At 39.0% G+C, this 13,944-nt stretch overlaps 1 protein-coding gene across 1 annotated transcript in view; it reads left to right on the top strand.

The window, feature by feature from the left end:
* Nucleotides 1-5,641: 5,641 nt before the first annotated feature.
* Nucleotides 5,642-13,944, top strand: part of pskh1 (protein serine kinase H1) — a 41,209-nt gene continuing 32,906 nt past the window's right edge. The window contains exons 1-2 of the mRNA XM_039763081.1: nucleotides 5,642-6,052; nucleotides 12,387-13,422. Coding sequence (XP_039619015.1) covers nucleotides 12,466-13,422 — 957 coding nt within the window. The 5' untranslated portion in view covers nucleotides 5,642-6,052; nucleotides 12,387-12,465. The remainder of the gene's footprint in view (nucleotides 6,053-12,386; nucleotides 13,423-13,944) is intronic.

The following is a 13,944-nucleotide window of genomic DNA, read 5'->3' as shown; positions in this document are numbered from 1 at the left end:
TACAGTGGCTCTTAGTTAAGTTTAGGGCAGATTATAAAATCCTTCTTTTAACATATAAAGTCTTAAATAGCTGAGACCCAACTTGCTTAGTGTTTTAAGTGTTCTCTTAACTGTTTTAATTAAACTAATGACCGCCCTGTAGCAGCATCAGTAGCTACAGGATGAAGGCTAATGACAGAGGCGGCCAATCCTAATCAGAACAACATGCCAACCTAGCAATGTTTGATTCATACTCAGTCACTCCTAAAGGTATATTCCATTCAAATCCTTCAACGGGAGTTTGGAGATCAACAAAACACATTGCAGGAAAAGACGTACTTAAGATGATGCAAGACACCCCTCAGCTGTAACCTTCACAGAGCACCACTTTAATAAACTCTAAATACAGACCAGGGCGTCTTACCTCAACCCATGCTGAGTGTCCAGCAGCTGCAGATTTTTATCGTAGCGGATCTGTTAATAGGAGTTTAGCACTGGGCACAATTGCTGGTCAGATTTCTTATGTTTTGGTTTCAACACCTGAAGGTCAGGTCAGGTTGGGGAGCAGGCATTGGTACAGTGCATTGCCGCACCCACCACATGACAAAACAACTCGGGATCCTGGTTGGCAACCCCTCAGGCAGACACACAGTCCAGTTCCATACCCCCAGAAATGCCCATCTATCTGCCACAGTAAAGAGTTACGTGGGTGTCCCCTTGGCATGGTCCAGTTGCTTGGATTCTCAGCAATAAGGATCTTGCAAGCCAGTTCACCCTCTGGGAATTGTGCCACATGGCCGCAGTGCCATAACTGACAATGCCGGTAATGTGCTTCATTTGGGACTCCCTGAGCAACTGCTCATTAGACACAAAGTTAAACCAGCGGTACCCAAGGATTCTCCAATGAAACACAATACTGAGGGAGTCCAGTCTTCATCTTAGGTCACTGGATAGCGTAAATGTCTCGCAACCATATAGCAAGACAGGAAGCACCAGGGGCCTCATGCGTAACACCGTGTGTAGAATTCGCACTATAACATTACGTAAGCACTAAAGCCGAAATGTGCTTACATACAAAAAATTCCAGATGCAGGAATCTGGCCGTTCGCCAACTTCCACGTTCTTCTGCTACATAAATCCCGGTCAGCGTGAAAAGTAACGCTCGTGCACACGCCTGCTGTCCCGCCCCAACTCCTCCCAAAATTACACCTCTTTGAATATGCAGATCAATATAAATAGCCATTAAGATCAGCCTTCTGTGAAAAGACAATAGGAAAAGCACGGGGGAAAATATAAGAATTTCAGCGAATACCAAGTGGAGGCAAAGGAAAAACATACTATTTGTTGGTTTAAACAGTGGTATAAACAACAAAAGGAAGTCGATCAAGTGACATAGCATGTCGGAGAAACTCGAAAGCTCAAGTTCACAAAGTCGCACAGTACCCGAAATAAAAAAGAAGTTGTCACATATCAAAGTCGCCATGAAAAAGCGAGTCATAGCCTACCGTCTGAGTGTCATATGAAAGCTTATTAGGGTACAGAGAAAAAAAAAATAGGCACACGATGGGAAAAAAGCACGAAATGTCAACTTTAATCTCGAAATTTCCACTTTAATCACATACTTTATTTTGTCATTAAAGTCAAACATAATAAACTTCATCTTAAAACTGTTTAATTTATTAGTTTCTCAAATCCCATCGTAACTAAAGTAGCAAGTTAAATGCTTTGTTTTGTATTTGATCTTCTATGTGCTCTATGTGTGTGAATCGCTAAGTGCTTCTTAAACTGGCTTTCTCTTCCTCCGACAGAATCCATTACATTCATGATATTACAGCTCTCTGAATAATTAAAATACTGAGATGTATATGTGATATAATTTTCATGATGATAGGAGTTAAAGCATGTTATTAAACATGGGAACAAGGTGGCACAGTGATTGTTCATGTCTGAGATGCTTGCTGCGCTGTGCGCGACCTTCAATGAAATGCTTTAGTATAGAAGTACTGTCTCTTTCAAACGTACTAACCTCCAATTCCTGTTGTTACTTTTCTTTCTCCAAATACCCAATCGCCACACAATCAGCTCTGTAATAGACATTAAGCCATCTGTAAGCTATGAACGCAGATTCTTCAAAACTTTTAAGGAACACTGAAATATCTTCGTAGTACGTGTTTAATTATTCTATCCTTTCAGTGTCACACCAGTCCCAGCAGGATTACAGCACGAAGCAGGAACAATCCGTGAACGGAGTGCAAGCTAATAGCTAGTGCTGCGGCACCGTGTCCTGGCATGTTTAATTATTGACAATATGGATTATTTAAATGAAGTTAAAGTTTTATCTGTATAATATAATAAACATATTTTATTGCATTTCATCTTAAAAATGATATTGTCATCATATGTAAACACGCGCTTTATGAAGTGCCTCAGGTTGTGCAATATTGTAACTGTAGTGCAAGTTTACAGTGAGGTAATTCTACTTATAAGTACAGACAGTTCTGCAAGGAGCACTTGATGGACTGATTGAGTGCATTTAGAGTTCTTGGGATGAAACTCTTTCTGAACCGCGAGGTCCGTACAGGAAAGGCTTTGAAACGTTTGCCGTGTGAAAGCAGTAGACAGCATGGCTGAGACAGTATCTGCTTGATGCTGTATACCGATAATTCTCTTTCTCAGCTTCTGTAGATCTTTGATTCCCCACTCAGATACAGTGATATAAATACATTCAGTGGTGCAGTGAGAGTAATATGGAAAAAGATGATCCGCTGTGGCAAACCCTAACGGGAGCAGCTGAAAGAAGAAGAAGGTGCAGTGAGAGTAACAATGCTAAAGCAGCTATGGTACTTAGAATAGTTTTACCATTCTGTGGACCAGTATATTAGGCGGAGTGGTGGCTCTGAGGCTAGGGATCTGCACTGGCAATCAGAAGATTGTCGGTTCGAATCCCGCGAATGCCAAAAGGGACTCTGTTCTGCTGGGCCTTTGAGCAAGGCCCTTAACCTGCAATTGCTGAGCGCTTTGAGTAGTGAGAAAAGCGCTATATAAATGCAAAGAATTATTATTATATTGTTACAGGTTAATTACAATCAGATGCATTAAACTAATAAACAATATGTGGTTAATTTCAGTGTATTTATAAAGCCACGTCAGGGATGTTGATCTAAAAAAGAAAGGATAACCACACAGGAACAGTAGCACTGCTTTGACGCTGGGTGCTGCCAGTCTTCAAAACCGAGCACAGAACTTGCGTACAACAGGGTATGAGGTTCCGTGGAAATGTGCATGGCTTTATGCCAAGTTTAGGTTTTATACATCACGATTTGAATGTGGAAACGTTCTTACACAACATTTCTGTGCGTACGCACCATTTATACATGAGGCCCCAGGACTCTACAAACTTGGACCTTTGTCATTAGAGACATGAATGTCGTTGCAGAGGTAGGTAAACTTCTCGATCTGGTTGATACTCCCTAAGAGGTCATTAAAGAAGATTAAGATGAACACACAAAACCTAGAAATGTGGTGTATTAATGTTTCATCAAATTGGTCCAAACTGCTGCATTTACTGTCTAATGGGGTATTCAATATTTTGCAATGAATAGGCTCAGGAAGGGGTGACCATGTGCTGGGCCATCGTATCATTTTAATGAAAAAAAAGTGCCTTTTTAAGATTTAACAGGCATATTATAGAGTCAGAATACACTTTTGTCAACTATAACTCTTGAACTACTTTGGATGATGACTTTGTGCTCTGTGTTGCTGTAGCCACTTATGGATCAATGCAGTACTGTCTGTTATATTATTATATTCTATTCTAACTACCTAGTGGAGTTTAGTTTTACTAAAATAACACATCATCCTCAAACCCATATAATCCAACTCAGAATCCCAGTGAGGGGAGTTTAAAGGGAGGCCAGGGGTCCTGGTGTCCCCCATGGTGCACTATACCACTGAAGTAAGTCTCAAATAAATGATATTTTTACACAGTTTTTTAGGGCTACCATCCATCCTCTTCTGCTTATCCGAGGTTGGGTCGCGGGGGTAGAAGCTTGAGCAGAGATACCCAGACTTCCCTCTCCCCGGCCACTTCTTCTAGCTCTTCCGGGGGAATCCCAAGGTGTTTCCAGGCCAGCCGAGAGACATAGTCCCTCCAGCGTGTCCTGGGTCTTCCCCGGGGCCTCCTCCCAGTTAGACATGCCCGGAACACCTCACCAGTGAGGCATCCAGGAGGCATCCTGATCAATTGCCCGAGCCACCTCATCTGACTCCTCTCGATGCGTAGGAGCAGCAGCTCTACTCTGAGCCCCTCCCGGATGACTGAGCTTCTCACCCTATCTTTAAGGGAAAGCCCAGTCACCCTGCGGAGGAAACTCATTTCGGCCGCCTGTATTTGCGATCTCCTTCTTTCGGTCACTACCCATAGTTCATGACCATATGTGAGGACAGGAACACAGATCGACTGGTAAATTGAAAGCTTTACCTTACGACTCAGCTCCTTTTTCACCACGACAGACTGATGCAGAGCCCGGTTACAGGCTACAGTTAATGTAAATTGTTATATTTTGGCCAGACTTCCTTTGGCTTGGCTTCAAATCCATATGTTGCGTCCTTTTTGCTCATTGTCAAGCTGTTTATTTATGTTAATGCTACTCTTTTAACTGTCTGCTGTATTCTCTTAACCTGTTATGTTCCATGTGTTTTGTGGGTACTTCTCCAAAAGGTGGAGCCACCTGCTAATCACCAATAGGAACTGTCCTCCTCCCCATATAACCAGAGGCTCTCCCACAGTCCTTAGCAGTTAATTTTGAATGAACTTAGGTGTGGTGAGTGGTGGGTTTTTGTCATTTTGGTGGTCTTCAGATGCTTAGTGGCCTACTAAATTTTTGGACCTATTGCTATGTATTTCGAGTTTTCTTGGATTTCATACTAGGACTTTTGTTTGCTTTAGATTGCCTTACTGGCAACTGCTTTTTCACTTTACGTGCTCCATGAAGCTTCACAGTACTACAGAGGAGTTGTTGGAGTTTATTCTGGCAACACCTGGATGGGCACAAATCCATCACAGAATCCACTCTCTCACACAGTGATATTTATATGGCACAATATAGAATTGACAATTAACATGCACACCTGTTCTTAAAAAGCTCTGAAATTATTAGCAATCACACACACCCACTGCACTGTAAATTTAATTTAAGTTCTGTGGTATTACACCGATTCTAACAATGTTGAATAAAAACTTCCATATATAGGATATCATTTGTAACATCAGCAGTTAGGCTGCTTCATGAGAAAAGATGACTAGAATATACGTCCAACACAGACATGGCAGATTCATAAAGGCCACTATATAGGCGGTTGTAACGTATTTTAGTATATGTATTTTCATATGTATGTATTGTAAGTGGCAAAGAGGATGGACAGGCATCCCGACCCTTATAGATTAATTTATAGGCTACTTGACATTTTCTTAGAGGCGTATGCATTATTTAATCGTAAAAATGGCAGAAAAAATAAAATATGCGTACTTATACAAACTGACAAGGCTCATGAACGGATAACGGGAAGGAGTTGACATTTTGGCTCAAGGAAGCCGTCGTTAACCATTCATAGCATCGGCATCGCCTGGTATCCAGGAAGTGACGTCGGGGCAGAGCGCGTATGCCTGGTCGCCTACGGGTCACGGAGTGCTGCTGACTGCTTTTTCGGGCTGAAACACCCCCCGTCCCCAACACCTGAACAGAAATGTGTGGATTTAAGAGAGAACGAAGAGAAACAGTGGACTTTCATCATTAATAGGAGAAATCAACTACATTTAAAGCCACTTTGTAACGTTTTATTAGAAGGGTATGTAAGTTAAACCACGCAGGCCTATATACACTTATTAACATATTCCTGAAAGTACCAGCGAATGACATGGCATACAAAATATAAGATTTTTGCATTAAAATGCATCCGAAAAACATGAGGAGAACAGGAGAAAACCGAGGTCACCGGAGGCTGACACTGGGTCGGAAAGGATTTAGAAAAATTACGACTTGTAAACGGACCTGAGCCCCACCCGCAAAACACGGTAAGGTGCATTGTTTGTGTTTTGTAAATCACAGTAACTTTTTCGCGCATTGCAGTGCAGTCGGTACATTGAAGAAGATTTGTTTACACAGTAAAACTTTCACCGGATAAGGCGAAAATGTCGGGCTGAAGAGCGTGAAAGTGCAACTCGAATAACGGGGCGGTGGTTCGCTTGATGGTTGCCGGGTTCCATTTGTTGTTCTGCAACGGCCTATAAACTACTACCCTGCCCAGCAATCCGGCACCGCTGCATCCAGCGGTGTGCTGCACTGGCAAGACCACTCGCGGATTACGCATGCCTGTTTATACTTTTATCACAGCTGAAATCGGAAAACAAGAGTTATCCCATGATTTCATCAACTTTCGCTTCCACCTGAAACTGTTCACCCATCCTTTAAAATGTGTTTTGACTTTGGGAAGAATGTAGTCAAATTCTGAAGGTGTTTAAAACTACAAGAAATCTGGGAATTTTTAATCTGATGAACTCCTAGTGTCCGTCATCTTGCTTGATTATTGGTGTGATTTGGTCACATATCACTACTTCACTTTAAAGTTAATGATTTGAGCAAACATTTAGTATTAAAGTAGAATTAAACGGGGAGGAACACACCGTATAAAATAGACAATAACAGCTGTCTTTATAGGCATTGTAAAACAAGTTGACCAAAGTTTCGCTAAGAAAAAAGGCTTACAAGTTATAGAAGTGTGTGTGTGTGTATATATATATGTATATATATATTATAATCAGTATAATTTTTAATTACGCTAATGCTGCTCATCTTCTCCATGACGTGTTTTCTGGGAACATCTACAGCCACCCGCTGATTTCTCTACGGTGTGCTAACGGGCGCTTCTTCTTTGCCCGCTGCCAACCGACTGTATAAAGGCTTCTCCCTTCATGCCCCTTAAGCTTGACACGATGGAAACACTACCATTGGAGAAGCTTTTCTTTATTATGTTTCGTTATTATTGTGTGTTTGTTTCTCGGTCTTATATTTATGCAAATGTATGCACTTCTTTTTTTTGTGTAACTCTGTTTTTTGTGTTCTGTATTGCTGGTAGAGCCAATGAATTTCTTTTTTCTGGTCATTACATAATTATCCATGGTGTATCTGTCTGTCTAAAACAAAGCTGATTGATATGGTGTCGCAGTTGTTAGTAATGCTGTCGTACAGTGACTGTAAGTAGTTTGTATGTTCTCTTTTTTCTCTCCAGGTACTTCAGATTCATCTCTCTTTCTAAAATTTTTCAGTGACTCCTAAAGTCAGTGGCTCACAGTTTTTTTCTTTCTGAGCCGAGGTCCCGCAGCCTGTTGTAAAATCTGATTTGTTCTCCCTACTAATTAATGCAAAGTGGGCCATGATCTTGACTAATGGTTACTGCTAACAATAATCACACATCATGATTTTGGATTGTAATAGATCTATTAATGAAAGGAAATGCTGAACTATTGGTGACTATCGATGCATGTGTGATCAATGTCATGTCAGATCTCTAAGCTGGGGGGTCCTCAACGTTTTTTCTTGATGTCTCACTTTTGGAAATTGACATGTTTTGACATTGTTTATGAATTTCCCCTTGGGATTAATAAAGTATCTATCTATCTATCTATCTATCTGTCCATCCATCCATCCCACTGTTTCTTGATTAAAGGTGGCAGTTCTTCCCCCTTCTCCCATTCTATTTGGTGATTTTTAACTAGAGGTGACAGGCAGTTTTTTTTTAGTGTGGGTGTGTGTCTGTTACTTTTTCTTTTTATTGCCAAATGGTATTTAGTGAATTATTTTTTTAATGTACGAGCAATAGTGTAGTTTTATATGGAAAAAAGATTGAAACGCATAAAATGTTTTATATATTACTTCAGGTCATAAATGAACTGAGTGAAATCACTCCGGTGTTTCCAAAGCTGAGGCTGCTTAATGGCAATGCAGGTCTTTATGTCGTGTTCTAGTTTTAACTTTAAGTGCCATTCTGCTTCCAGTTTCAGCCAATTTCTGTATTTATTTTTTAAGGAAGGAAGAAGGTAACTGAGCATTATTGACACCATCTGAAGCAGTTGCTTTCTCCTATTGATTAATAATAACACTTGTTATAATGAAAGGTTAGATTTTTTTTATTAATAATAATTATTAAATGTTAACCAACAGTGATAATACTTGAAACAATTTTTCCAAAATTATATATGCTGAAGCATCAGCAGACTGGACCCGAGAGAAACCAAGCAGTGGAGTCTTGCAGCAGTAGAACTATGAGATGGAGCAGTGCAGCCGAGTGTGGAGACTTGGAATTCAGCTGCTGTTTAACCATTTCTGTTTATTTGTTTGTTTATTTATGTTTGTTCTCTTGTGTATTATATCATAGCTGCTCACATGCTGCACAGGTTGAGAACTGGTTTTCTAGGCTATAACTACATTGACGTGGATCTAATTTTATACATTTGCAGAATGTTTTAAGTTAACATTTATTTAAAAACTGTATGAGACAATTTAAAGACTACATTTAAAATTACAATTTTTCTTTTAAGAATGTCAACCTGGACAGGACTGCTACAGTATAGGAGTGTAGTTTATGTGCATGTGCAAACTTCATCTAAGGTTATTTGTACCCACTAGAGCCAGAGTAGGTTCCATGTCATTGTGATCTTGTAACTGAAAAAGTGGATTTAGAAAATGGACAAATAATGGATGTTTTTTGAGAAGTCATATTACGCAAAAAAAACCCCACAAATTTAGGCACAGGTTTTTACAGCTTGTAAGGAAGACTAATAAATTGTTACATAGCACTGATTATAGGAATATGGGAAAATGATATGTAAGAAAAAAAATGGTGGAGTTGAATCTTTTCCCTGTAAACAAGTTAGAAAGTGTATTTGTAATGCAACAATCAGGTGTGTTCAAGGACTTAGTTAAATGTTTTGAAAGTTGGAGCTTTTATTGTTTATTATTTTCGTAACAGTGCATCAATCTAAAGGTAAAATTACTAATACGTGCAATTATATCTAATGGTTGCATGTTGTAATGGCATTTTAAAATAGCCTGCAGTTAACAAGGGAACCCAAACAGGCTTGTGGTGGCTGAGATAACCTATATAGACACCAGATTCCAACTATTGGAAACTATTGTGATTAACAATTGTACTATAGCGCCATTTAAATTTGAACTTAATATGGTGCTTTTTGTTTTAAGTTTTAGGTGAGTAGAAATTGATGTTATGTTGGGCTGAATGGCCTTAACGTTCTTGAAAGCTATGATTATGCTTAAAATGTAATACTTTTTGATTCTTTTCTGATTTCTTTTGATACTATTTGTTCAAGAAATAAGTGAAAAGAACAAAGTGAAGGTCTGAGAAGTAGTGATCTGCTCCAGTCCACAACTATTTGAATAATACTCTGAGAAACAAACAAAAAAAAAGTTGCGAAGAGCACTTGTGAGCCATAGAGTCAAATAAAATCTTTTAATAACAAAAAGAATGGCCTTCTTATTCGAAAGTGGTCTGATGCAAATTATTGGCCTTCTAAGGGCTGAGTTTGAGACCCTAGAGTTAGATGGTTATCTGTACAGTACTACGTGTGAACAAACTGAACTCAGAAAAATACGCATTAACTCCATTCTTAAAATTTAAATATGAATTGTGCAATTTACCTTTATAAATCTTGAAGGTTAGACAAGGATTGGGGTATCCCATGAAGCATCAAGTGCCTGAGAAAATGACACATGATCAACCAACGAGGTGTTTTTGGGATTGGAGACCCCCATGAACAAATGGGTGCTGGTGCACCACTAAGCAATGAAATGCAGTCGGCAAGCTTTGTCCCTCGATAACACCTGCACTGCAGTTCAAAAACACATGTGTTGTGCAGGTAAAATTGCTCGGTTACTGCCAAGACCGCCAGCAGGAGAGATGGGCTAGGTGTAAGCAGCAGGTGTTGCATCCATTTCAGTTGCACTTCTTCAGCTATTTTCCTTTATGAACATTTCATGTTTAGTAAGGAACCTGCAAGAACTACATTTCTGCAGCTCATTCGCATGTGACAATTGTGTGGGCAGTGCTTGATTCTTTTCATATCGTAGACCAAGAGTAGTAACTAATAAATGACTTATAAATGATGGCACACTGCAAGACATTGATTGCACTACAGTAAAGTTGGACAACACACCTCACACAATTTTTGGAAAATCGCAATGCAGCGTTCGTCTTTCTCGCACCCCAGGTTGGGAACCCCTGTGTTAGATCATCTGATAGCATTAATATCTGGTAACAGTCTGATTGTTCTAAGTAAATGCCTGCATTTCACATTGACAAAATTGTGTGATTTTTAACACTGACATTGCTGTGACACACAGTGACAGTCATTGTGCAGTCCTCTTCACCAATGCTTGTAGATTAAGTGGTCCACACTGATATAAATTTCCATCTTGGTTTGCTAATGCAACATTTTAGCTGTCATTAGCAAGATTCTTACCTACTTCATTTTGAAACCTTCAGAGAGATCACCATCTCTCACCGTGTTTAGATGGGTGATGTTTACCTGATTGGTGCCCAATGGTTTTACTGCCTTTCACAAAATCGCCAACTGCGCTGCTGATAATGTGAGGTAAAACTCAGCAAGCCTTAAAGTAAATTTATGGTGTTTAATCAGCAAGCATTTCGCTTCTTTGAAATAAAAATATCACAAAAGGAACAAAATTTTAGTAAAGTATTTGTTCAGTCAAGTTTTATCAATACTTTTATGAGATACTATAATTATGATTCAATGTATTATGTTCTAGAGAGTGAGTTGGTACTGGAAAATATAATGGCCATTGACAATTTAGCCCCACTGAGATACATTTAACACTACTTGGGTGTGGTTACTGTACCTATGCATTTAGTTTGGGGAGAACTTACTGCCTGATCTGAGTGGAGTGTAATTGGTAAATTGTTGGATTTCTGTGATTGGCAAGGACTGTCCATAACAAACACCATGTTTGAACACAAGGTTGTTGTAGGCATTGTTGGTACCAGAGTACTTTGACCAATTAGTTAATTTGCAGTAGGAGCATTTGAATCAAGTGTGTATGTTCTGAATACATGGGTAAAAAAAGATGTTGAGCCGTCATCTGATCACAACTACTGCTGGTTTAGCTGTTGTTTGACCTCTCTTGGAAACCTAAATGGATAGTGAGTGTGGTGAATGCATCCAGGGTACCTATTATTGGTAAACGGCTTCCTCATTTCAACTCCTCATGAGGGGATGCTGCTGGTAGGACCTGCTTTGTGCCACAAATGGTTTGGGAAGCCTTATAATTAAAGGAAAAAGCCTACCATGAAATAGCAAAATACACTTTCATATTTGAAAGATAGGTATTGGCATGTCAAGAAAGACAAGTAAGAGCTGTGATTAAAGCAACACAGCAAATGTTTGTCTGTATATGAGATTATATTCAGGGGATAGTTTAATGACATTAAGCCATTCAATAATCCAGGAAGGGTAGGCAGAATGTCACCCAGACTGATCAAGTAGTTGGAGAACTAAAAATGCAGACCATCCTATTAGGGTCTATTACCGAGTAAGGAGCCGCTGACCTGGATGATATATTTTTTATTTTGATACACTTTATTAATCCCTGAGGTGAAATTATTACAGTATTTTGTCAACCTAAATCTGCAAATTATTTTTAGAGTTTGATATTGGTGGGAAAGGTTGCCAAATGAGCAGAAGGTGTACGTACTTGTTCACATCTGATAAACTGATAATTCAGTGCACTCTAGGCATAATTTATTTTACACTCTCTTTTGCATTGACTGAGAGTAGCAAAGTGCATCAACATTTATTTGTTAGAATGTTGAGATGATTCTGCTTTTTCTTATTTCTCTCACATGCATACTTTACAAATTGGTTGCTGTTGTAGTGTAACTAACAGACTTCACACCTAACAAAATAAATTCTGGTTGATCTGTTAGGTGAAATATGTGTTTTGGTACTGTATATGTAAAATTGTAGAAAACAAACATTACACAAATCTTTTTACACAACAGAATATTTCTGAAGACTTTAGATTCTGTTTATATGCTAGCTTAAGTTATGTTAGCAAACTGTTTTGTAGTACCCTTGTTTCAGTGACAGATATTTCCTTCATTGTTGTTTCTCACTTTTCTTATACTATATCTATGAGTTAATTTATTTTAAGAGACATTTTGTATTTAGATTCACAATTCTTACAGACTTTTTTTGTGGATCACACTTAGACAATACATTAATACTTAGAAGTATACTAAACAGAAAAATATCAGATCACTTTGTATACTAAATATTGTCTAAAATTATATTATCTTCCCCCCCCTCTCAATTACAGCTGCTGTGTTTGAACCTGAAACTGATTAAATTGTCCCAGTGAAGATGTCCACTTGGACCTGAAACTTGACTGCTATGTGATGGGCTGTGGGACGAGTAAAGTACTTCCTGAACCACCTAAAGACATCCAGCTGGATTTAGTAAAGAAGGTGGAGCCTTATGCAGGCCAGAAGATTGACAAATACAAGCACTTCATCACAGACAATGGGACGAGCATCAAGGCTGATTGCAAAATGCACTCTCTTTCTCCTCTTCAGACAGCCAGCAACGTTTGTCCAAATGGCCCCAGTGGGCACCCAGATCCTGTGGATCCTAGGAGGAATAAAGTGGCCAAATACAGAGCCAAGTTTGACCCACGTGTCACTGCCAAATATGACATTAAAGCTTTGATTGGCCGGGGAAGCTTTAGTAGAGTGGTGCGAGTTGAACACAAAAGTACAAAGCAGCCTTATGCCATTAAAATGATTGAAACAAAGTATAGGGAAGGTCGAGAGGTTTGTGAATCTGAACTTAATGTCTTGCGTAGGGTGAGACACACCAATATTATTCAGCTCATTGAGGTTTTTGAAACTCAGGAACGAGTATACATGGTGATGGAGTTGGCCACAGGAGGGGAGCTCTTTGATCGCATTATTGCCAAAGGATCTTTTACTGAAAGGGATGCAACACGAGTGTTGCAAATGGTACTAGACGGAGTGAAGTATCTCCACACCTTGGGAATTACACACCGGGACTTGAAGCCAGAGAATCTTCTGTATTACCATCCAGGAGCTGAATCCAAAATAATGATTACAGATTTTGGTTTAGCTAGCACCCGAAAAAAAGGGGATGAGTGCCTTATGAAAACAACATGTGGTACCCCAGAGTACATTGCCCCAGAAATCTTAATTCGAAAGCCTTATACAAATGCTGTTGATATGTGGGCTGTTGGTGTCATCAGTTACATCCTCCTCAGTGGAACTATGCCTTTTGAAGATGATAATAGGACACGACTATATAGGCAAATATTGAAAGGCAAATACAGTTACTCAGGAGAGGTAAGAAGTCATTATTTGTTTCCAGAATTAAAGTTTGCATGCATTTTACAATTTAAATACTCAAAGTTAAAACTGTATCATTGGCATGATGAATAACAGCCACCGTTTAATTTGTTTTCCACTGTTAGATTATTTGGAGCTAGTGTTCCAATCTTTACTCACACTAAACAAAAGCCTGCTTGCTGTATTCAGTTACTGGTTAATTAAGTTAAACTGGTGCAAAACATGCATTATTTCAAAAGAATATGTTTTAAGTATAAATATATGGTAATAGTTAACATCTTTGTAGTTTTAATTAAGTGTGAAGTCTTAAGTGCCTTTTTTAATGCTTAAAGGATAAGTATTTTTCAAGTAGAAGTTATTTCTTCATAATATATACTGCTCAAAAACAATTAAGGAACACTTTTTAATCAGAGTATAGCATCAAGTCAATGAAACCTCTGGGATATTGATCTGGTCAGTTAAGTAGCAGAGAGGGGGTTGTTAATCAGTTTCAACTGCTTTGGCGTAAATGAAATTAAC

This window comes from Polypterus senegalus, chromosome 9 (assembly GCF_016835505.1).
Source record: "Polypterus senegalus isolate Bchr_013 chromosome 9, ASM1683550v1, whole genome shotgun sequence".
NCBI lineage: Eukaryota > Metazoa > Chordata > Cladistia > Polypteriformes > Polypteridae > Polypterus > Polypterus senegalus.
The sequence above is the reverse complement of the archived record's forward strand: the minus strand, read 5'-3'. Positions and strand labels throughout refer to the sequence as shown.